Raw genomic sequence first — 26931 nt, forward strand, 5'->3', positions numbered from 1 at the left:
TAAAAGCTGAAAAATAACAATCTTAGAAGAAAAATTATAAATATAAAAGAATATAATTGAATTTCCAGCTACCTTTGTTTTTATTACTTGTATATTTAGCCTAACGTAAAATGTACATAATTAAAGATGACATCTAACGCGTGAACGAGGTGTTTCAAAATATTTTTTTTTTTATATTTTCAACTAATGATTATTTAAAATTATTTTTAGTATTATTTCAGTATTTTAAAATGCAGTTTCCAATGCCATATTGGAAACATGGAAATATATTTCTGTTACAAAATATATCTTATATTGGCATCCTGCAACTGAATTTTAATGGATAAGTAAGTAATTTTACTAATTTTATTAAGTAATTTTAAAGACGTTTTTTATTTGAACAACTTCCAATGGTTAGCACATGTCACTCACTCTTTTCAAGAACATCATAAATCAAAAAGCTTGATTTTTCAGGAGAACGTTTTTAAAGTTCAAAAATATAATACAATGTATTAAAAATAAATTACTAGCCACTTATTGAATTTTTTACTCTGCAACAGATCTTTTTAGGTAAAACCTGAAGGTTTTTTCTCCATTTGAAAAATATGAAGTATATTAAAAAAATAATTAAACAATACCATTTCATGAAAATGCAAAAATAATACTATCTGCCCTGTAGCGGGTAAATATTAAGTTAAAAATATGCCTCTTTTGCTGGGATATGGTACATTTCCTGGGCATTCAGAAAACATGCACATCTGAAAATTGTCGATTTTTGATTTATGACGTTCTTGAAAGGAGTGAGCGATGTATGTTGTGTAATATTTAAAATCAAAGTTTAATCCTTCCAAACCTAATCCCACAGAAGCATTTTCTTAATAACCGTTTGTAAGGTGGAAATTGTTGTAGAAATTATTGATACAAACAGATTTTGAGGTATATGTTCCCTATTGTGCAAATGAAATAAATAAAAATGTTTATTTTGGTTTTTTTAAATGGATATTTTATGTTTTTTAGATAAATCAAAAATGTGCAGTTTAATCAAAATAAAAGCTGTATAAATTATAAAAATGAATACCATTTTAAATAAATCATATCAGCACTGTAATCACTCTGGCAGGATAGAATAATAGAGATATTAAAAATACAATTCGTCATTCCAGGAGGTTCCATAAAGATAAAAGATATATTCATTTCAACAAAATAAAATAAAAAATGAATTATGAAATAATTTGGTGGTATACAACATCAATGGCACACGTGGTGAAACACTTAGATTCTTTTTACATTGCTTATAAATATACAAAGGTCTAAAGGTAATCTGTTACTACGGCATAGCCTTGAGTTGAAATAAAATTTTGAATGCAACAATTTGTCATATTCCAGAGAAATTATTTATTGAATGAATAACCGATATTTACAACATTTTGAGTGTGTCCAAATACTTGTTCACAAAATCTGGATTATCTCCAATTACAGGAGTTATTTTCATATTATTTTTGACATCTCATCAAAGATGAAGAAGAATATGGAAGTCTGGGCTTCCACATTCATCTTCGTCTTTGATGAGATGTCAAAAATAATAACTGATATAATGATTTGCTCGAGTATTCCAGAGATGTATAGTGGTTTGAATATTTATGAGCAATGCAAATTGGTGTAAAACTTGTTATAAACTTATTTACAGAGGGAAGAAAATTGTTTACCTCACAAGTGAATAAGAAAATTACAGGTTTAGAAGTTTTTTTTGCAATATATTAGGAATATTAAGAAACTATTTCAAATGTAAAAACTTTGACCCCGTATCATTTACTAAAGAAATAAGAGGAATTATTAGAGATTCCTCGAGGAAATAAATATCTCTATATAAACATCTTAATTGTTAGTGTTAGATTATGTATTTTGTAACTCTTTCGATGCGAAAAAACAAGAGATTATTCAGATTTTTTAAAAATAGATTGCAAATCTCAGGAATATTTCAGCAAAGTATTTATATAAAATAAATATTTGAGATTAGGGGACAGTTTACGATTGCATAAATATCGCTGAGATGTGCTTAAGGCACTGTCCAAATAAATGCGCATCATTTATTAAGACCTATATGTTATTCAGGAAGTTTTCTGTTAATATTAAAGCATATTTAGACCCTATGCCTTTTTATTAAGACACCAAATTAATGAAAATGCCATTTTTAGTCACAGCTAATTGAAATACAAAACCTGATATTTGTGATTTCTAAAAAAATCTCATCGATTACAACTTATTTGTCAATATCACTTTACTTTTTTAAATCTTGAAAAAACAAATGAGAGAGATGAAAGGAATACAATTCTCTCACTCCTTACAAGAACGTCATAAATCAAAAATCGTCAATTTTCAGTTGTGCGAGTTTTCGGAATGCTCAGAAAATGTACTATATCCCAGCAAAAGCGGCATATTTTTAACTTAATATTTACCTGCAACAGGGCAGAAAATGTTGTTTTTGCATTTTGAAGGAAAGGTATTGTTTAATTATTTTTTTAAATAAACTAAATATTTTTCAAATGGAGAAAAAACCTTCAGGTTTTACCTAAAAAGATTTGGTGCACAGTAAAAAGTTCAATAAGTGGCTTGATAATGATTTTAATTACGTTGTGTTATATTTTTTTTAAATTTTAAAAACGTTCTCCTGAAAACTCAATTTTTTTGATTTATGACGTTCTTGAAAGGAGTGAGCGAATTATTCATATTTCAATTGCACCAAAACTGACAAATTGTGATAATGTCAGGCGTGACGTTAATACAGAAGAGCATAGTTTAGATTAAGATAATATTTACAATATATGCTATGCGTCTGTAGAGCTTTTTCAACAAGTGAGTAAGAACAAGTTCTATTTTGCACTAGTTTTAACACATTGATACCAACTTTCCAGTGCATGCATAGTTGCAATGATGCACTATGTAGCTTAATTTTATTTAACCACTTAATACTTTTGAACGAGCAGTATTCGTGGACGGCGCATGTATCGTATCACGCCAACCCGAGCACTGCTCGCATGTTTTGACTTGTTATCGTTATTAAGATGAACAACCAAACTGAATTCGCCAGTTGCTTTTGTATTGGAATTTATTGGAAATTCTTCGATAAATGACCAAATTTTATATTTCAATTTTTTTTTTTTTTAATGATTTTAATTATTATAGTGAAAATTTGTTTTATTTTTTAAATAAGTTAAGTTTTCTTTAACATTTTTTATCATTTTTGTTTTGGTTATTTTGAATGGGATATTTTTGAAATTATGTAAACTCTTTATATAAATTATAAAATAAAATAACAGGATATTTTATTAAATTTTTGTGAAAAAAAACAGCATTAAGTGGTAAATAAATACTGATTCAAATGAATTTCATTAGTGAAAACTAAGAATATAATACAGGTTTTCAGATATTATAAATATAAAGATAATAAAAAACCCTTTGCATTTGTTTAGTTTTGCTAATATCACATCCTCTTGCCTAGGATTTTTATTTATTGCTAAGTATTAATGGGATAAAGGGGATTTAAGTTGCTTTTAAAAAAAATGTACATTCATTATACTTTTATATAAACAGAAAGCTTTGAGAATAGCAGTCATAATAATTTCTCTGGAATAAGACTCAAGTGCTTTAATTACTGGTAATATGAAAATAAGAGTCAAAGTTTTCAAGCTCATATACAGGGAGACATACAAACAGGTGTCGAGGTATCTTAATACGCTATATAGTTGAAAATACAAGGTGTCTTGCAATATCAGCACATCGTGTGAACTTACAAACTTGGATCAGCTGCAACAAGATTCAGTTTGGATTGGCACGGCAGATCGCCCCTGAAAAGTGTAATGTTACTAATATCACTACGGACTACTTGCAACGTGAAATTTACAAAGTTATTGCAAAATTTGTAGTAAAAAATGCCTCCTGTCAGCAGGGTTGGCATTGCTAGTGAGTGTGGTTAGTGATCATTGTGTTATTATTAAACTCTGCGTCAAACTATTTATGTAAAAAACGTAGACGCACAATTCATTTGAGCATTAAAATCGTGTTTCATAAAGAGATTTTAATAATAATCTGGATTAAATTTTCTAAACAGTGAGCGGTGTAGAAACAAAGACGGCAAAAGTCATCTGATTCACTTGAAAACAAATTTATGACAACAATATGAAATAATTATACTGCGAGGATATAGACTGTTCAACGTATGAGGAGCTGAAGAAGGTGGCACATAAAAGACTGGAACAGAGAAGGAGGTGTCATTTGTTGCTGCAAACCAATCCACAAGATTGAGACCACAGAAGAAGATATCCCAGATAATAATCTTATTCCACAACTTGAACCCTGGACCTTTGAATGTCACATCCGATATTCTCATTGAGTTAATCTGTTTGTTACCTTAGTCGAGAAATTAATCATATCCTATAAAATGTACTCATGATTTTTATTATATATATATTTTTTAACCGAACTATACCAATAATTTTTATTTAATTGGCTACATGAATACTTCACAGTGACCAAAGATGGCGGTCAAGCTTTTTACTTTTTATTGGTACTATAATTGTATCAATAATTATATTTTTAACATAATAATGCTACGTTTTTACGAAAAAAAATTATTACATATTACTGCAATCATTTATTGTTTTAAAATTTGTTTTAACTAATTAAATACTAAGCATAAAACACTGCATTATCCAATTGAAAGCATTTGCTAATACCTAGACCAGTTGATGGTTGGTAATAATTTTCCTTATCCATAGATGGCAGTCTACAAGTGTCATAGAGCACTTTCATACAAAATTTATTAATTATCGATTTGGCATTAAATGTAAAAATAAAAGACTTGTATAACACCACTATTGAGTTTATTAAAATGGTTTTATACAGGTGTTTTATTTTTACATTTCAAAGTGGATAAGTTACGCGTACTATGTGACATATCAACAAAGTATAAGTACATGATATGTATCTTATAACAAAATCATAATACAACAAGCGATTAAGAATAAAATTAAGAATTAAATGAACTAAAGTGTCTTTATTTCCACATCTCTCAGTATGAAAAATTGCGTCACAGAATTTTACATATTTTCTTTCTATTCCCCTAATTATATAAGTACCAATATTTACTGTTTTCATTTGATTTGTGAGGACAGAATAAAAATATATTGACTAAATGTTTTTGGATTGACGTCACCAGATCTTTTGTCTTTGTGCAAACATTGCAGAATCAGTGCTCTATTATAAAAACATTACTAGTTTGAAATATTGGTCCAAAGGTAAAGGCATATTTTTTCTTTTGAAATGAACTACCCACGAAGCCTGCAAAAAAGCCTCTTCCCTAATGACTTGTCTGCAGGTAGGGGAGGTATAATTTTATAAATCAATCAACAAACATATATATTTATTCAATGAAAGCCATGCTATTTCTTTATCTTAAATTTAATCCATGAATTTCTTGTTCAATTGTATTATTTTTTTTATCAATTTGTTTTCTAAATAAATAAGCATGAAAAAAGCTTTGGTTTTTAGCTACAATTTGTGAAGTGTTTGCTTAATAAATGTATTCTAAAGTATCTAAATTACTACTTTAATTTCTAGTATTTGCTTTAAATTATATTTAATTTACTTATTTATACATTTCATTTATTTCATTGCATGTTTTTTTAAATGTTCTAAGAACCAAACAAATCATTATTTTAGCATGTTTAAAAATCTAATCAAATTTGTGAAAAACAAAGGCATGGATGATTAAGTTCGGCTTTTTCATTTCATTAATTTCAAAGCATATAACATAGTTTAGGGTGAAAGTATGAGACAGAAATAAAATATGATCAAATAAATATTGTCAAATAAGTTTAAAAGGAATGATAAGTGAAAACGTTTTTTTTCTGTTAATAAATTAAGCACAACATATTTTGTTTGCATATTATTTCAGACATACTCATCTTTTCGTTAAATGACTAATACTGTAGTTTACTGAAAGTTGTCTAACGGAGAGAAGAGTATTTTTCGAGAATAATAAGTGGAATAAAAGTGGTTATAATGTACTGATATTTGCTCAAACGTTAAAATATCAAATGATCAAAATGTTAAAATACTGTGAGTTTTGAATGAGGTCTACAAAATTTTTGGGCTCGATTCTGAACGCCATATCTATTAAGATATTTGAAATGTCAATTCGTAATGTCAAGAAGTTAATAAGCCTCTCAATGATGAATTTACCAATACTTTGCTTAACTAACTAACCGTCACCCTGCTTCTCCGAAGGGTAGGCAGAGATAATAAAAAATGCAACATCACTCTGTGTTTGCAAAGATTCTTTACCTTTTTTATGCTCGTCCATCTTCTCATACATACCCGCCGATTATTTCTTTTCCTGACCTGACCACTTTCCTGTATTTGATACACTTCATCATGCCAAGTTCTCCTAGATCTTCCTTTGTTACAGTTGCCAACTACATTCTTCGAATAAATAAATTTGTTTTACTGTTTTTTCCTCACTCATTCGTTCCACATGTCCAAACCATCTCAACACATCTTTCTCTATTGAATCGATAATGCTTTGTAATCTAAGCTTTGCCTTCTTTCCTTATTTCACTATTGAAAGGTCAACCATGCATCGTTTTGCCGCACTGAGAAATTTCATTTTAACTGGATCCAATCTACTTTCATCCTTGCTTTGACAACTCTATGCTTCTGTGTGTGCTGTCAGTTTAGGTTTTTATTTGCTACAATTGATTTCATTGCCCCATTCACTGTATTCCCAGCATTTTATATTCTTTCATTATCTTTATCAATCCTTCCATCCCTAGAAAATATACTTTCCTAATACACAAAATTGTCTACCTGTTTCAGAATTTCCCCATATTATTAAATACCGGAACACTATTATTAAATACCGGAACACTTTTACCAAATGTCCCACCAAATGTCACCACATATACCACCTTAAAGCACTCTCTAACCCTTATCCACACCCAATGGTGCATAGGGCACTGCATCATATAAACACAGTGTTATCTTGATCGTAAACACATGAAGGAAAGGTGATCAGCCCTCCGCTTCAGGTACCAGTCCAGGGTAATATTGAATAAATATTTGAGGGAATAAAATCACTTATATTTATTTGACCCCCCCTAGGAATCAAACCCGGGACCTCCAAAACGGTAGCCAAGCGTGGCCATTACACTACGATAATAAAGGAATGTAAAGCATATATGTATTATACATCTCATGATGCTTTATGTTTGAGTTTGAGAAAGCTTTTCGTTATGATTTTCATATTCTACTTCATCAATATTGAGATGTCAAAATGTAAAAATAACTCTTAAGTGGAGAAACCTAGATTTATGAACAAGGATTTGGATACACCTAAAACTGTTGTGAATTTTCACTTCACTTATTGTATAGAATCAGTTGGCTTGGACATGTACTCCACATGCCTCTCGAGAGCCTTAATGGCTTGCCTCTTTTACAAGGTATCCGGTTCACACCGCCTAGGATGACCACTGCAGACAATTCGTTGGCAGTTCTCATCAGAACTTTGGGACGCGGATCTGACTTGGGAGGATGCAAAGGAGCTGGCAGCCGACAGAAAAGCCTGGAGACAGTTTGTGGACTCCTTTGGCTCCACTTAGGGAGCGGATATGGTTTAATTCAATGATATGTTTTATAAATGACACTTGACTTATATAAAGAGATATAGCGTTCAGGGTCGAGTTAAATGTTGCTATATGGTAAGTAAGATGAGGTTCGGTCGGTTAGGTTAGGTTCGGTTAGGGTGACTGCACCGCGCCAGTATTCACCTGTACGGAATGTCGCTGAGGTTGGACTGGCTGTGCGAGTGTGGCACCTTCTGGTGGTGGGCGTCGCGCACGCCCGACACGGCCAGCTCGTGCGCAGAGCCCGACAGGGAGCGGTCGCTGCCACGCCGGCGCCCCAGCGGGGGTCCGCCCGCCGGCCCGGAACCCTGCTGCAGCAGCGCCGCCACCGGGGGCGCCGTGGTCGAGGACTTCTTCTTGGCGGGGCCACCGAACCCGAAGAATCTGGAATGGGTTTACATGGTACAGCTAGCTTCCCAAAGTGGGCAATATTGCCATTTTTCATTTCATTCACTGTAAAACAAAGTATCAAGAAAGTCGTGGTTACAAATGTTCAGACCCTTATCCCCACCCGATGGTGTATAGGGTACTGCATAATATAAATGCAGAGTTATCTTGATTGTTAATTCATGAAGGAAAGGTGATCAGCCCTTCGCTTCAAGTACCAGTCCAGGGTAATATTGAATAAATATTAGAGTGAAAAAATCACTTATATTTATTTGACCCTCCTGGGAATTAAACCCGTGACCTCCAGTACGGTAGCCGAGCGTGTTGACCATTACACTACGAAGGCGGACATTGCCATAGGTGAAGAAGAATATGGAAGCCTTATTTCCATATTCTTCATAATCTATTTTGGACTAACTCCAAGGTGGACAAACCCAGTTTTGTGAACTAAGATTTGGGCACACTTAAAATATTGTAAATAGCTATCGAAGCAAATCCAGTATTTCTGATCAAAGATTTAGATACAAGAATTTGCACTCAACTTTTGGAACTTTTCTTAAAATTAGTTTGTTTTTACCATTTTTTTTTTAAAAATTAGAACTTTTTTTAAACCTTTCCTAATATTCAGATTTCTTTCGTCATTTTTTTTAATTTTGGAACATTTTGAACTCTCCTTTAAATTAGGTTTATCAGTTTATCTTAATTATTATCAGTTAATTATTATCTTACCTTTTTTTCTGAAGAGGTTGTTTGCCAGCAGCTATGAGTGCCTTGTAGTGTTCGGAGCGGATGAAGCGAGGGTAGCAGTCTTTCTTGAGTAGGAGGGCATACACGTGGTCGGCTGCAGCGTCGAATGTGAACCGAGAAGGGGTTTTCAGCTCGTGCTGGACGCGTTCCTGGGTCTTGCCATCGATGTTGATCTCGCAGGGTGCTCCCGCGGCAAGAAACTCTCTACAGTCACCAATAATTTATCATTTCAAAACAACTGGATTTTTATCGTTAAGTACAATATAAAATATTCTATAATTTTCTTTAAGTAGCACCTTAAACACTTCTAGCCTTACATAAATAGATATACGGTAGGATTACGAAATACCGGAAAAAAAATTGGAGTTTGGTCCATTCCATTTTTCTCTATGCTGCTGAAACATGGACCATAAAAGCAGCAGATAGGAAAAAAAATTACGCTTTCGAAATGTGGTGTTGTGGACACATCAACGAGTCCATTCATCAGGAGTTATACTTGGATGGCTTTACTCTAGCCAATGTCTATACACGACGGATTCTTCAGTTCTTTGGACACGTTGCGTGTGGTCTAGTGGGAAAGAGAGGGGGAGGAAGATCCCCACACGATGGACCGATCAAGTTAAAACAGTAGCAGGCAACTCGGTGGTTGGAATGCTACGTGCAGCGCAGTCAAAGGATAACTGGAGAAGAGTCATTGCTTCGACAAGGATTACAACCCTCAGTAATGAAGAGTAAGACGGAGAAGAAGATTATGAATGCAGACTCACTCATAGATCTCGCTGACTTTGCGCTGTATTTGTGACTGGGCGCTCCTCCTCAAGTCGTTGGCTGCCATCCAGAAGCGAATGTTCTCGTGGGAGTATTCCTTGCGCAGGTAGGCCGTGAACTCGTGCAGGCCAGTGGGGTCGGAAACTAGCTCTTCCATGGATACCGCCCAGCGCCGCACACGCTTTTCAGTTGGAACCTCGACCCTGGAAAGGTAGTAACAATGGTCAAACCATAAAGACAGCAAGTCTTCTTATAGTACTAAATATTAGAAGTGAATAACTTCCAAGCTAGCTCGGTACAGCTATGCAATCCTGAACGCCCTGTATATTCACTTCTTTCTCTCCTATAGTAGTACTTAGTATTATTAGTAAACAGCTTACAAGCTAGCACGAGTACAGCTATGCAATCCTGAATGCCTTGTCTATTACTGCTGTTCACCTCTTTCTCTCCCATAGTCGTTTCTAATGTTAGCAGAGAACAACTTACAAGCTAGAATGAGTACAGCTATTCAATGATGTTACTATTACTTTTAATCTATTACTTTTGTTAATCTTTTTCTCTCATATAGTAGTACCAAATGTTATCAGAGAATAACTAACAAGCTAGCACGAGTACAGCTATGCAATCCAGAATGCCCTGTCTATTACTACTGTTTACCTCTTTCTCTCCTATAGTATCTACTATTTCTCTTTTATTCCTTTTCTCATAATGCAGAAATATCCTACACCTTCTCTTACGTAATTGAAGTCCCTGTATGTTGCCTTAATTAGAAGTCAGTTGGAATATAGCTCCACAGTCTGGTCTCCTCATTATACTATAAACGATGATAGCGTAGAGAGAGTACAACACAAGTTCCTTAAATACATTAATTTTAAACTAAATATACCCATTGTTGAGTTAGATTATAATTGCATAATGAAGCGGCTAAAATAAATAAATCTTAGTGAAAGAAGGGTAATTACTGATTTGGTCCTGTTCTATAAAATTCTTAACAATTTTTTGGACAGCCCTGATCTCCTAAATCAAATAAAGCTTAGCGTAAACTAGGCAATAATCTGTATTCGCAGTATTTGTACACAATGCAAACTATGCCATGTTCTCTCCGATTCCGCAGCTTCACATGCTTTTGATAGTATAGATTTTTTTAATATATTGTTATCCACCTTGAAGTCTGTACTTTCTCAGCATTTCTTCTCCATGTAATAATGGATAAATTTAAAAGTTATGTTTCACTCTCTCTCGCTGCTCGCTGATAGTGTGTGAAGGAGACATGTATTTACCTGTGCCTACTATTTGTTATTTTATGTTTAAGACTTTTTGTTTCTCTATAAGTGTATTTATTAGTGTATTTTTATTAGTGTATTTTAACTTAGATACTATAAATATGTATTATGTTAAAGGCTGTAGCCGTCAATATTTAAAAAATGAAAAAATTTAAAAAAATGTATTCAATCATATTCCACTCCAAATTTCTAGAAGTGCCCCAGTGTAGGCAGTGAAAGGGATTAGTAGCTAGTTCTGTTAGTCAGCTAGGTCCAACTCCAACCCGAGGTAGGTCGGTACATAGACGCCCGACCAGCAGAGAGATACGCAGAGAGGTTGCAAAATTTTTCAGTCATTGGTTTATAGTTACAGCGAGCTGTTGATCTGCCAGTAGGTGAGGTCGTCCGTCACCCAGGGGTTGGAGGGCTGGGCGGGGGTGATGAGGGGATCGTACTCCGCGAAGGTCTCCGCGTGCTGCACCAGGCCGTCCAGCGCCACGGACACCTTCACGCGGGTGCGACTCAGGCAGCTCTTCAAGAACTCCACCTGGAAAAAAATATTTTAACTTTTATATAACTAATTTCTTTGGGCATCTTGCACGTGGCAAAGAGGATAGCCTAGAACGACTGGTTGTGATCGGTAGCCTGGAAAGGAAGAGAGGAAGAGGAAGATATATATATATATATATATATATATATATATATATATATATATATATATATATATATATATATGATCCAATTTTAATTCATTGTATAAGAATCATTAGAGACATCTATTGGTGAAATGAAGAAGTTTTTTTTATTGAGCAGAAATTCTTATATTTGTATGTTTTTTTATTCATCTTTGTTGAAATGCCAAAAAAATATGTAAAAAATCACTCCTTTAATTAGAGATAATCCAGATTTGTGAACAAGCATTTGGACACATTGAAAATGTTGTTTATAATATTCTTGTTTATAAACAAAAATCACGATATGAATAACTCGTTAGTGGAGCAAATCAAGAATTTTTTAAACAAAAAACAGGTGAACTAATAAATATATTTCAGCTTTGGTTGCCTTCATCGTGTTTCTATTGTTTAAGTAAAATACTTTTTTTTTCAAACCCTTATCTGCACCCCAATGGTGCATAGGGCACTGCATTATATAAACACAGTGTTATCTTAATCGTTAACACACGAAGGGAAGGTGATCAGCCCTCCGCTTCAGGTACCAGTCCAGGGTGATATTGAATAAATATTAGAGAGAAAAAATCACTTAGATTTATTCGACCCCTTCCCTGGGAATCGAATCCGGGACCTCCAGAACGGTAACCGAGCGTGCTGACCATTACACTACGGAGGCGGAGAAAATTGAAACTTTATAGTACATTCGTTATCCTGGATAAATCGAAAATTGTGCAAATTGTACAGTGGAACCTCTCATTACGAGCACATCTCATAACGAATAATTCTCAAAACGAAACATGCTTTGAGAATTTTAAATTAAAAATTGATAATCATGTATCAATTGATAATCAGCCAATTGGTACATAATATATTACATGTTGTTTACTTTATGATAAAATAATGTCTTCTCTTTTTAAGTAGGCATATTATTGGTTCAAAAAGTATAAATAAAATGAACGTAAAATACCTACAGTCGTAACAAAAAATTTCTATTAAGAACGAAATAAAAAGTCAATGACCGAAAGTCTTGTAGGAAATAACCGACCATTTATTTTTCTCCGATTGAACCCTACAATACGAGTATAATCACAAAATACGGGTTATATTATTTTTAATTTCATAGTTATGTTCTGGGTTGGGTCGCGTGAATATTAGTACCTACGTAGAAGGTAGTTGTTGTAATGTGCCCACTTTACAACCCGCGTTTATTTTGTAATTTTAGCAATTTCATCGGGCAGACCCAAGGTATGTTTGACTTCAATTTCACACGCAAGGATAAAAAAACACCATTTCCTCCTTCTTACATTAACAGCCTTTTGTATAGGTACATATATCGTAGTCGTACAGGAGAAAGTGACCAACTAATAAAACGTAAAATGTTCAGGAGGGCCATTTAAGTCACTTTTGCTAGGCAAGAAAATAAACATCAAAATAAATATAACAAGCCAATATATTTTATTAAAATTAAACGCTTGAATAATCCACTTTATCGAGTTTTATTTTTATTTACGACTAGTTTCGAAAACGACAATTGTTTTCATCTTCTGGTACAAATTAAAACTTTGTACAATTGAAATTTGAAGGTATGTTTTGACTTCAATTTCACACGCAAGGATAAAAAAACGCCATTTCCTCCTTCTTACATTAACAGCATTTTGTATAGGTACATATATCGTAGTCGTACAGGAGAAAGTGACCAACTAACAAAACGTAAAATGTTCAGAAGGGCCATTTAAATCACTTTTGCTTGGCAAGAAAATAAACATCAATGCAGTTAGTCATATTTAACAAGCCAATATATTTTATTAAAATTAAACGCTTGAATAATCCACTTTATCGAGTTTTATTTTTATTTACGACTAGTTTCGAAAACGAAATTTTTTTAAATTAAAAACTTAAAAAATTTCAATTGTACAAAGTTTTAATTTGTACCAGAAGATGAAAACAATTGTCGTTTTCGAAACTAGTCGTAAATAAAAATAAAACTCGATAAAGTGGATTATTCAAGTGGATTATTCAAAATAATCATGTCATTCCACAAAGTTAATGCCGAATCAATAAATAATATAAGTCAATATATTATGCTTCCAAGTTTGAAATCCTTTGGGATTTTTTCAGGGCAATATTAAGCTAGTAAGATATCAAATAGTCAATGATCGCGTTTTTGTAAAACAATGCACTTGGTCACTTTCTCCTGTATGACTACGATATAGTGAAAGAAGTTACTATAATTAGTGCTAGGTATGATTTTTAAAAAGTTTTTCAATTGAATTAGGTCATGAAAAACTGAGGTATGCCAAATACTTGAAAGTGGTCAGGTTCGGAGTCGTAATAATTGTCGGGTATGTATGAGGAAATGCATGAACGTGGAAGAGAACGTGTTATGTACGATGTAAAATTATTTCGTGTAACTTATGGCGACGGGAGTAGATTGGTATATTTTGATGCGATAATTCGCAAAATAAGTGATAAATAAAATTATAAAACAAGTGTTATATAAATAAAAAAATAAAAAGAGAGAAGTAAAAAATTAAGGGCGAAAATATCAATTTCATTGTTTGGGCAAAGTGTATTGTAAAGTCGACAGAATCGTGCTAAGGGTTGAAAGAGGCTTGATTTGGTTTTGTTTGTTCGGAGTCTAAGGGTGTTAGTCTAAGGGTTAGGGATGAAGCGACAATTTATGTAAATATTTGTTTATCCAATTACTATGAAAAATAAACAGAACCTTAAAAATTCGTAGGATCTTTTTAAATGTTAACCCTTCATTTTTTTAACCAACTAACTAACCATGACGCCGCTTCCTCGCAGGGGTAGGCAGAGGGAATAGAACGCCCCACCAATCTGTCTTTACATACAATCTTCGCCTCCTCCACATTCATGCATCTCCTCATACACACCCACCGATTATTCCGACTTCTGACCTGACCACTTTATTTTAATTACTTGATCATGCCAAGTTTTTTTCAGTTTGCTTCTACTCTCTTTGTCAACTACATTCACCTCATAAATTTGTTTCACCGTTCTTTCCTCGTTCATTCGTTTCACATATCCAAACCGTTACACTCAACATAACTTTTTATTTAATTTTGCCGATAATCCTCATATCAGCCTTCCATTCTTTCGTTATTTCACCGTTTAAACGTCTATCACACATCATTTTACCGCACTTTCGTCTAAGAGATCGCATTTCAACTGACATTCATACATCTTCTCATTCATACATGCCGATTATGCCGATAATATATATTCATATATTTATACATAAAACAATATACCTTGAGTGCAAGTCCCTCTCCAAGCACAAGAGCTCAGTCTCGTTTTTGGAGAGGCACAGCGAAACTAAAATTATAAGTTTGCCATATGTATAAATGTATAAAAATTGTATCAAATTGTATTAATAAATGTGCCTTTATTAATAAATAAAAATAAAATATATAAATGTATATATATATATATATATATATATATATATATATATATATATATATATATATATATATATATATATATATATATATATATATACGTAGAATACGCTCATACGTGTATTTCTTCTGATTCCTAGCGATAATGGGTGAGTATTGTATGTAAATTACTATTAAGAGGTGAGTCTATAAGACGGATGTGTAGCAGTTTGTCCGGGAGGGGGTAATATATCAGCCTGCCTTTATCGATGGGAGGTGCGTTAAATAATGAAGAGCGACAAATACCCGGTACCTCAGTAGGTGGTGACAACGGCGCGCAAGATGAACGACGCACATTTTTACAAATTACATACGGCATTTTTATAAATCACCCACGCTTCAATAAACCTCGCCGAATACAATGCGGAGCAGAAGCGACCTATTGTAATATGGTTCAAGCGAGATTTATTAATGACGCTGGAAATGGCGACCTTTCTAAACCATTGTATTTGTACACCATATTACTGGGTGAGTATTTATCACTTAGTTTATAATTTCTTTTCTTATTATTTTTAGACATCTCATCAAAGATGAAGAAGAATATGGAAGTCTGGGCATTTACGGGGCTGACGACCGTCATGGGCTGGTTTAAGTGATCAGTTTACACACGTGTAACATTTACTAATTCTAAAATAAATTATTTCGAGAAATAAAAATACTTTGTATTCTGATCCACTCACATTTTTATTTTTCCAACTAGTTTCGGCAACAACCTGTTGCCCTCTTCAGGGTTACATTTATAACTAAATATATATATAAAAATAAACAGTGAACAAGTTGTTGGGTTTCAAAAGGGTAGGGGTGGGGGTAATGGTGTTTTAAGGAGGGGTGAGAGCAAGGAAGGGGATAACTCTGTTTAGGTTGGGTTTGATTTTATGGGAAAAATGTTAAAAATGGGACTTTGGCTAATGTTTATTTGGTTATTAATTATATTTAATTTTTGTTTAACCGATTTTTTTATTTCTAACACCTCTAAATTATTAATTTGGCTAGTTCTGTTATTATAATGCAAAATTTTTATCCCATCTTCAAAATTGAACGAATGATTTTTAGATAAGATGTGGTCCGCAAATTCTGACCACATTCAGAATTTGCGGACCACCACTACCCCCACCCCTACCCTTTTGAAACCCAACAACTTGTTCACTGTTTATTTTTATATATATATTTAGTTATAAATGTAACCCTGAAGAGGGCAACAGGTTGTTGCCGAAACTAGTTGGAAAAATAAAAATGTGAGTGGATCAGAATACAAAGTATTTTTATTTCTCGAAATAATTTATCAAGATGATCCACAAAGTTAATGCTTTCAATATTCAAAACATTTACTAATTCTACCCATTATTGACAACCACACTACTCAAATTCTTGAAAAATGGAAGTTCCACATATATGAACCAATTTTGAAACATTATTCTTGAATCACTAAGAACTTCACTAGAGACATCTATTATAGTAATTATTTCTCAAAATAATATACCTAAAAGTGGCTTTCATCATCTGAACAGCCAAGGCCGTTCTCAGTTAGAAAAAATATATTCAAATATAAAATCATCGTGTCGTAAAAAAAAATTACTCAAAATTGTTTGTCCGTTACTCTAGAAACCCATTCCATTGTGAAAAGTTAATTTTACAAGAATTTCTGACATCGTGAAAAATATGTGAAAATAACTCATTGTCTAGCCGCCATTTTAGTGAATATTTTCAGTTCATAGTGGAATATTTTCAGTTTTTGGTGAATTTATTCGCGTGCTTCGTTTGTAAATGCTCTTTAATTAACTGTATAAAGATGGATTGTATCGCGTTTTTTCAAATAAAACGCTAAAGTTTGCACAACTAGGAAAATAAATGCCGGTTTTAAAGTATCATTTTGTGTATGTTGGTACTTTTAAAGCAGATAACTCATGTTTATTTATTTGTACATGCAAAAAATAAACGTTTACTCAAACACAATATGGGGATAAGGCTAGAAATGTTAAATTAAATGTAATATAATTTAAGGAATTGTCCATCCGCCTCCGTGGTGTAATGGTTAGCGCGTTTAGCTACCGTGCTGGAAGCCCCGGGTTCGATTTACAGGGGGGGGGGGGTGAAAAAAATATTAGTGATTATCCACTGTAATATTTATTTAATATCACCCTGAACTGGTCCCTGAAGCGCAGGAGTGATAACCTTGCTTTCATGTAAGTAACGATCAAGACAACACTGCGTCAATACGATGCAGTGCCCTATGCACCATGGGGTGCGGATAAGGGTAAGAATGAAAATAAAAATTATTGTGTATAATAGTAATAAGTTTTGTACTGACATCTCTGGATGGAACTGCATTTTTTATAATAAAATAATTAATCTAGTTTTTTCTACATATATTTCATTTCACCAGTGACATTTTCGTCGTTACCGACATCATCAGACTGGTGGGAGGCTACACAAAATTCTATTTTGTACACAGAACAAGTCAGGGGTTGAAAATATGATTTTACATAAAATTTTCCGACATAATTAATTTAAATCGAGAGAATTTAAATAGTATATTATAATAATAATTACGTATAACATTTTGAGTGTGTCCAAATATTTGTTCACAAATCTGGATTATCTCCAATTATAGGAGTTATTTTTCATATTATTTTTTGACAAAAAATAATTAAGCGCTAAAATGAGCAAGATGGAGTGAAGACTTCCATATTCTTCTTCATCTTTCATGAGATGTCAAAAAATAATTACATAAAAGTTATGGTAAGAATTTTGAGTGCTAATTTTAAATATTTTTATTATTTGTTAAATTTTACAAATTATCCGTTTAATTCTTTGAAGATAATGTCGAGTGATATTTAGAGATAATGCGAGGTCACAAACCATCAAATCTCATCTCGGAAATTTTGAAAATTAGTCCGGCTATCGAAGTATCACGGAGCAAGTTTGGTTAATCGATGATTTTATCTTATTTTAGACATCCTTGAAGAGAAGTTAGGTGCGGGTCGGCTGTTCCAGCTGCCTCCCGATAACTGCTGTCAGTTTGGATTAAAAACTTTTACATCCTCCACCACACGTCATACATACTTAGCAAACTTGCGTCAGATGTATTCACACCACACGCTAATAAAATAAGTGAAGTTACTAGCTACGATTTTTTTTGTTGTTATTGCAGTTAATGATTATTTTTGTTGGTCAGGTAGATATCGCTGGTTAAATGCCAAAGATCTACAACGCAAAAAATTAACCTCTTTATTCCAAAAATGGTATCTAAATCGTCAACATTTTCATATTTGAAAGACACCCATGATTCTAGCGTTAGAATTGGACATTCCGCTCACTCCTTTCAACAACGTCTTTTATAAAAAAATTGTCAATTATCAGTTTTGCGTGTTTTCGGAATGCCCAGAAAATGTACTATATCCCAAAAGCGCCATATTTTAAACTTAATATTTACCCGCTATATGGCAGAAAGTGTTGTTTTTGCATTTTGAAGAAAAGGTGCTGTTTAATTATTATTTTTAATGTGCTAAAAAAATATTTTCAAATGGAGAAAAAACATTCAGGTTTTACCTAAAAAGATCTGTTGCAAAGTAAAAACTTCAATAAGTGGCTTGATATTTATGCTTAATACATTTTATTATATTTTTAAACTTTAAAAACGATATCCTGAAAAATTTCTAACATTTCTAACATTTCTAGCGCTAGAATTGGACATTTCTAACGCTAGAATCATGGTCAGGTGGACCTGACATGACACGCACAGAAGAATTATTGTAAATGTATAGCGTTTTACTATTATCAAAACAATTAGCTAACTAACTAACTAACCATCACGCCGCTTCCCCGCAGGGGTAGGCAGAGAGGATAGAGCGCCACACCACTCTGTCCTTGCAAACATTCTTCGCCTCTTCCACGTTCATGCATCTCCTCATACATACCCGCCGATTGTTACGACTCCTAACCTGACTACTTTCAAGTATTTGGCATACCTGATCGTGCCATGTTTTTCTCGGTCTTCCTCTGCTTCTTTTCCCGCTAACATTCGCCTCATAAATTTGTTTTACCGTTCTTTCCTCACTCATTCGTTCTACATGTCCAAACCATCTCAACACACCTTTCTTAATTTTATCGATAATGCTTATCTCAGCTTTGCATTCTTTCCTTATTTCACTATTCGAATATCTATCATACATCGTTTTGTCGCACATTCTTCTGAGAGATCGCATTTAGACTGCATTCAGTTTGAATAGTATTGTGTTACTGTTTTGTAAAACATTCAATTAGATTTTGTAAGGCTTCCAATTTAGTTTGTAAAACGTCCAATTTGAAGTTAAAAATGTATATAATATAAAATAAGCTTTTTTTTTAGTTTTTAAGTTTACAAAAATAGCGTTTGTCTCCGCGAATCACAAAGGCAAACATAACATCCGTCTCAAAATTACAAACAACATTCGATGAAGAAAAGTCCTGTTCATTATACTTTTCCATTTTCGACTTTTAAAAAGCAAACGCAAGAAAAAAGCGAAACACTGAATTTCGACTGAAAGCTTTCATTTCGGCGCCTGAAAACTGAAAACAATTTTTAACGGCGCAAATACTTCGCTTGCAAAATGAGTTTTTAATGTGACTTCAGCGTGGCCATGTATTTTCCTTTCATATTAACGCCAGTGGTGGATGTGACTTTTTTCCTCACTGTAAATACGCTCTCTCTCTTTCCCCAAGCCCGCTTTGGAATAAGAGAAAGGGGGATGTAGATGGCGCCTCACCCCTCACCCAAAACTTGAACAATACTTGCTCTACTTCTATTTCTAAGAATTTTTGTATAATCGTCCATTTTCCAGTTGTATTTCGGGCACATTTAGAAAATAATCTTCTAAAAAAAGGTGTAAACTTGTAAATGCCTTGAACAGAATAGCAATTTACTGTTATTCTCGTAATTCAAACACTTTTCTTTATCGGAAAAGTTTCCTATTGTCCTCTTTAACAGAAAATAGAATCACTATTGCTTGATTTTTTGCACAGTCCAGCTATTTTATCTACGTGTTATACCTGTATTACGTAATAAAAATATTCAAAATCAAATTATAATTTCAATGGTATTATCAATTTTTATTTAAGTTTTGTTGGGTAAATAACGCCTTTTCTTCAAATCTATTTTGACAAGTGTTTTGATGCATTCCGCATCGGTGTTTGATGAAAATGATGTGGAATCCATGGAAATGCGTGTCGCAATAGATTATAACAAGCAGTGGTAGTTACCGCATTAAGGGTGGCGCAAAATTAATCATCCAGTTTTGTTTTCAAATAACTTTTTTTATTAAATAAAACATAATAATTTTACAATTTTTTTGTTGAGTGAAAAAGATGATATCCGTCAAGTGGTTGCCACCAGTGTTGATACACATTTGTGCTCGTTTGATCAATTTGTTCGAATACTGCAGCTGTTTAGTACATAATTGATTGATTTGGCGTTTAATTTGTAGAACCCCATTTTAATTTATGTATTAATTTTAAATCAAACACAGATTTATTTCAGTCTTCTAAGTTGTAATTTATTAACAAAAACACATAAAAAATTTATATTGTGACAATTGTTTCGCCTTGTTAGGGCATTATCAAACGAACATTCGTATGATAATGCCCTAACAAGGCGAAACAATTGTCATAATATAATTTTTTTATGTGTTTTTGTTAATAAAATACAACTAAGTAGACTCAAAATATCTGTGTTTGATTTAAAATAAAAACATCTAGTACATAATTGTCAAATACTTTTGACGTACGACGCCATTTGCCAAAATTATAACATCTTCAGATAGAGTGACTAATTTTGCGCCACCCTGTATGAGGAAGTAAACCATTTCTTTATCGAGCACTCTGCGAATGTGTATAACGTATTTCATTTCGGGAGAGAACCGTCGATGTTGACATACCACACCATGGATTCGTAAAACTCCCAGCGATTCCAATTTATGTAAGATACTGGGAAGCCCCTTTGTACGTCTCGTCGACAATAGAAAGCGAGATACTGTAAAACGGATAGACGTGTTTGTAGAATACTCCACAATAATACAATAAGTAAGTACTGAAGGATTACACGAGAGGAGGAGATAGTAAATATACCGTACACTTGGATTGTGGTCGGATATGAGGGTAGAGGGTGGAGGGCAGATCGAGGGTTTCTCAAACTGGGCAATAAATATCACCCGTTTGCGGGCGAGGAAGGAATTTTAGCGGGCAATATGTGTCAATTGGGCAAAAACAGATTTTAGAATTAATAATAAAATGTAAAAATATTTTAAACATCTATTGGTGAGATGTAAAGAAGGTTTTTACTAAGCAGAAACTCTTATATTAGTATGTTAGGTCCGAATCTTGGATTATAATCACACTCATGAGAAACGCCACAAAATACCATTTTCATTTTTACTATTTAAGCTTACAATTTGACCAGATAAGTTAAAATAAAAATGAAAATGGTATTTTCTGACGTTTCTCATGTGTGTGATTATAATCCAGGATTCGGACCTCACATACTAATATAAGAGTTTCTGCTTAGTAAAAAGCTTCTTAACATCTCACCAATAGATGTCTCTGGTGAAGTTCTAGTGATTCAAGAACAAGGTTTCTAAATTGGTTCATCTATTGTTAGCATTTTATATTATATAAGAAAAAAAACTGACCGAAGATTGATTAAGTATTTCAAATAATTATAATGCCTTTCAGCGAAATCTAAAATAGCAATGCACATCGGAGTCCTGGTACCAACTTTATTTTTTTTAAACCCTTATCCGCACCCAATGGTGCATAGGGCACTGCGTCATATAAACGCAGTGTTATCTTGATCGTTTACACACGAAGGAAAGGTGATCAGCCCTCCGCTTCAGGTACCAATCCAGGGTAATATTGAATAAATATTACAGTACAAAAAATCACTTATATTTATTTTACCCCCCTTGGAAATCGAACCCGGAACCTCCAGAACGGTAGCCGAGCGTGCTGACCATTACACTACGGAGGCGGACGTATTAAACTTTATTAAATTTTTGAACTATATTATAACATTTAAATATTTATAGGAGTAAAGCATGGAATTGGCAAAAGAAGGATGAAAGTAGACTGAATGCAGTCGAAATGCGATCGGCAAAACGATGAAATGAGGAAAAAATGGAAGGCTGAGATGAGCATCATCGACAAAAAAAACATGTTGAGTTTGACGATTTAGAAATGTAAAACGAATGAGCGAGGAGAGAACGGTAAAACAAATTTATGAGGCGAATGTAATTGAGAAAAGGAGTAGATGAAAACCGAGACAAACTTGGCATGATCAACTGTTTCAAATATTTGGGCGTGGTCGGGTCACGGTGGTCAATGGTGAATTGGGCACTGTATCGTTTTGACGCAGTGTTATTTTGATCGTTACTTACACGAAGGAAAGGTGATCAGCCCTCCACTAGAAGTACTAATCCAGGGTAGTATTGAATACATAGAGTGTCAAATCAATTATATTTATTTGACCCCTCCTAGGACCTCCAGCATGGTAGCTAAACCAAGCTAACCATTAAAAAAATACTTAAGAAAAAAAGAAGAAAAAAACAGTAGAAAAATCAGTCCAAGAAAATTCACGTATCAATATTCACTTAAGGGACTAGAACGTCACGTGTACCTCGTCTTTACGATAATAATTCACGTTTATTAGTTATATAAGTTGAGTGGGTATCCCGTAGCGCTCCTCGCGCCCTATCGGGGGGAAGTGGTGAAGATTAATTAACCGGAAACACGTGGCGGGGTGCGCAACAACGCAACTCACTAATTGATGTAGGTCGCCATGTCGAATGCGTGAAACGTGACGCGGCATGCATAGGCTGTTTTTTTTTATGTATACAAATTTAAATTTCCCGCAATAAATTGATGGTGGCATCCGCCGTGTGGCATGTTGCGCCAGATTGTTGAAAGTACAGCTCTGTCACATCAATGGTATTCAACTGGTGGTACGAAGAAATCAGTAATCAGACTTTTTCGACCTCAGTTTAATAGCATTGATGTGACAGAGCTGTGGTTTCAATACGATGGCGCAACATGCCACACAGCGGGTGCCATTATCAATTTATTGCGGGAAATTCGAATTAGTATACCTCGAAAAAAAACACCCTATATATCGCTCGACAACCATCCAAACTGGGATATTACTCTCATACTGCCCGCCGATAGAGCTCGGAGAATTATACGAAACAGCGATTCGCGTACCTATTTCAATTATCTGCCAGAGTGATTAACGCAATATTTATGAGGTGAACGCGTCGATTCATCATTAATCATTCAAATAATCAAGAACGACGTTACTGAAAATACACTAATGGACAAATTTCATTCGCGGGGAATGTCGGATTTTGCATACTAACAATATAAAAAGGGAAATACCAATAATTTCACTCTCTTTATCATTCATCATTCAGTTTGTGTAATACTACTTTAAAAAACACTAGGTACTTAGTGACTGCCGGTTCCGGAATATTATTCGAATCTGGGATGATATTCCTAATTTGAGAAACCGGATCTCAAATTAGCAATAAAGGAACTTGCCAAGGAGAGATCAGACATCGTATCGCCATTGCCAAAAGTGCCATGTCTAAGCTAGACAAAACCTGGAAAGACCGGGGTGTGAGTAACAGTACCAAGATAAAGCTTGTCAGGCGTTTGGTTTACTCCATTTTTCTATAAGCTGTTGAAACATGGACCATAAAAGCAGCAGAAAGGAGACAAATTGACGCATTTGAAATGTGGTGTTGGAAGCGCATGCTCCGAATTCCATGGACAGCTAGACGCAACAACGAGTCCATTCGTCCAGGAGTTGCACTTGGATGGTTTGACTCAGTGTCTGTACACGACGGATTCTTCAGTTCTTCGGGCACGTTGCGCGTGGCAATGAGGATATCCTGGAACGATTGGTTGTGATTGGTAGCCTGAAAGGGAAGAAAGGGAGAGAAAAACCCCTCATACGATGGACCGACCAATTAAGACAGCAGCAGGCACCTCGGTGGTTGGAACGCTATGTGCAGCGTAGTCAAAGGATAACTGGAGAAGATTCATTGCTTTAACAAGAGTCACAACCCTCAGTAATGAGGACTAAAACGGGGAAAAAGAAGACGAGGCGTGGGCAGAAGGCAGATTTCATAGCTCCGGAATATACGAGATTCTACGGAGATCAAGATAGTCGAGGCGCTTTTTGGAGCTGCCCAAGACAAGGACAATTACTCTCAAGTGATAGTCGACATCAGAAAGACTCGACATGACACGCACATAAAAAAAGATATGTAGAGTTACGACGGAGAAGAGGATTATGACCGCAGACTCACTCAAAGATCTCGCTGACTTTGCGCTGTATTGTTGGCTGGCTCAAGTTGTTGGCTGCTACCCAGAAGCGAATGTTCTCGTGGGAGTATTCCTTGCACAGGTAGACAAGGGTAACAACGCTCAGTAATGAGGAGTAAGACAGAGAAGAAGACTGTATTTGAATTGAGAACACTATGCAAGCTGATTCGTATATCCAATCGAGTAAGTATATAATGTTGTTGGTGTACCTCCTTCTTGCAGTGCTCCAGGTCTCGCCTGCGCGAGCGGGGCCCGTTGCGGCAGCGGCTCGGGATGGGGCACGACTCGAGGGCGCTCAGCACCCCGGGCGGGGGGCGGTACACCCTCCAGTAGGCGCGCTCCTGGCTGTCGCTCACTATCTTGTCGCCCTTCTTGCGCTCTTTGGCCAATTTCACCTGAGAAAATCAGAAAAAAGGTATTGATATCTCGTCATACAAGCAGAATAATATGAACGTCTGGATTAGCAGAGACCTTCAGGAAATGTATTCAGATTCATCTCAAATTATTTGACGCCTGAGAATATAATTTTTTTAATTTAACTTATATTTTACCCCGGGATTATTCACAATTTTTAATGTTTCCGAATCTTTGTTCACAAATTATGGGTTTGTCTACACTAAGGAGTTATTTATATAAGGCCTTAGCGGAGACGACCCCAGAATTAATGATCAAAGATTTGGAAACATTAGGAAATAGATACAGTATCGAACAGATTAATTGAAACAAAACTTTTTTTGTTGTATATTCGTTTTGCAAAAAACCTTTGTTTATTAGTAATATCACAAATTAATATTAAATATGATCTCATTTGGACTCAATCAAAGATTTTACTCCTCTTGGCATCTATTATATAAGGTTGATGGCACGTGGATGCCATTTTTTCGTCTCGAAACCATACCTGAATTTATGGACAAAATGAGCTTTTACACCGTAGTGCAGTCAATTTTGGAGAGCCGATTCCTACAGATTGCTGATAGATTTTCAATTATATTTATGTTGGAAAAATCCAACACAATCAAAGATTTTACTCTTCTTGGCATTTATCAAAATCCACAATAATTATTTATTCAATATTTCATGGCGTTTAATTGAAAATTTTCTTGTAAAGTTGATCTTTCATAGGTTTATTTATCATTAGAACTTATAAACGTTTGCATTTCGATTCGAAAATCGTCTGAAAGTGCTTTTTTCAGACTTAATGTAATATGATACTAACAAAAAACACTTCAGGCATAAAATGACTAATATTTTTTTAAATACGCACTTTTATGACTACTTAATGAGTTTATTTCATTACATACGACTAGTTTCGAAAACTATAGATATTTCCATCTACAGGTGAATAGTAAAACTCACAAATGTTTATCCAAACGTTTTTACTTTTCACCTGTAGATAAAAAAAACATATGTAGTTTTCTAAACTAGTCATGTGTTATAAAATAAAACTCATTAAGTGGTATTATGCAAGTGTTTAATGTTATAAAAAATAATTAACATGTCATTCAAGAAAGTAAATGCCAAATTAATAAATAAAACATTATTTTTGATACTGAAAATAGTTGAAAAAATACATAAATGTATTTTTAAAATACATGTCAATATAAACGAAACTACCACGTATTTTTTACTCAAGTATTTCAGGAAGTGAAGAAAGGGTGAATCCTTACACAAGGCTCGTGTAATTTGAACAATGAAGTGTAAAAAGTAAGAAAAAGTACAAGGCCACGAGTGGTGTTTCAGGCTGGAAAGACCATCCCCGTAATAGAATAAAGGGTGAAAAAGGAAGTCTAAAAAGAACCTTTTAAGGGAAGGGTTCTGAGTGAGATGTATCCTGACTCCTAACAAAAGGAACCCTTCATTTCTAAACACGTCGTCAGACGTATGTTCAAATAAATATCAAATGTGAATTTTATTTTTTTACAATGATTTACGTTATTTTATACAGTTATATATACATAGAGAATTATTACTTAAAATATTAATATTATTTATTATATCGAACACTAGATTATTCACCCTACGGATGAGATATAAATTTTACGTGCGTTGTTACTAAAATAAATACCTATATTTTTTTCGTATTAATCAAAATCAAAGTATCAATTTTTTATAACCGGCAAAATCATAACATTTACTGTCCAAATACTTGTTCAAATCTGGTCAAATTATAAGCTGCATAAAACATTTATATTATGTTTTCAGACGATTCCCCGTATGTAACATAATCCGGATTAGATCTTTCATACATCCAAATAAAAAAGGGTCTCTGCTAAATAAAAGCTTTCTCTAATCCAACAATGAATAGCTCTAGTGAACTCACATGTACAGCGTCATTAGATTAATTATATATATTTATTATCCACCTTGAAATCTGTACTTTCTCAGCATTTCTTCTCCATGTTATAATGGATAAATTTAAACGCTGTGTTTCACTCTCTCTCGCTGCTCGCTAATAGTGTGTGAAGGAGACGTGTATTTACCAGTGCTTACTATTTGTTATTTTATCATTATCTTATGTAAAAGAATTTTTGTTTCTGTATTAGTGTATTTTAATATTACATACTGCATATATGTATTATGTTAAAGGCATTAGCCGTTCAATAAATAAAAAAATAATACATGT

General features: G+C 34.0%; 1 protein-coding gene across 1 annotated transcript in view; it reads right to left on the bottom strand.

The window, feature by feature from the left end:
• The window catches only part of LOC148308509 (uncharacterized), a 164465-nt gene that overhangs the window by 4484 nt on the left and 133050 nt on the right, over positions 1–26931 (bottom strand). Inside the window, exons 6-10 of the mRNA XM_088261591.1 lie at positions 24518–24703; positions 11194–11369; positions 9560–9763; positions 8775–8996; positions 7803–8042 (exon numbers count right to left, since the gene is read on the bottom strand). Of these exons, the coding sequence (XP_088117717.1) occupies positions 7803–8042; positions 8775–8996; positions 9560–9763; positions 11194–11369; positions 24518–24703 (1028 nt within the window). The remainder of the gene's footprint in view (positions 1–7802; positions 8043–8774; positions 8997–9559; positions 9764–11193; positions 11370–24517; positions 24704–26931) is intronic.

The sequence above is a fragment of the Brachycentrus maculatus genome, unplaced genomic scaffold (genome assembly GCF_059751285.1).
Source record: "Brachycentrus maculatus isolate JH-2025_06_01 unplaced genomic scaffold, ASM5975128v1 h1tg000159l, whole genome shotgun sequence".
NCBI lineage: Eukaryota > Metazoa > Arthropoda > Insecta > Trichoptera > Brachycentridae > Brachycentrus > Brachycentrus maculatus.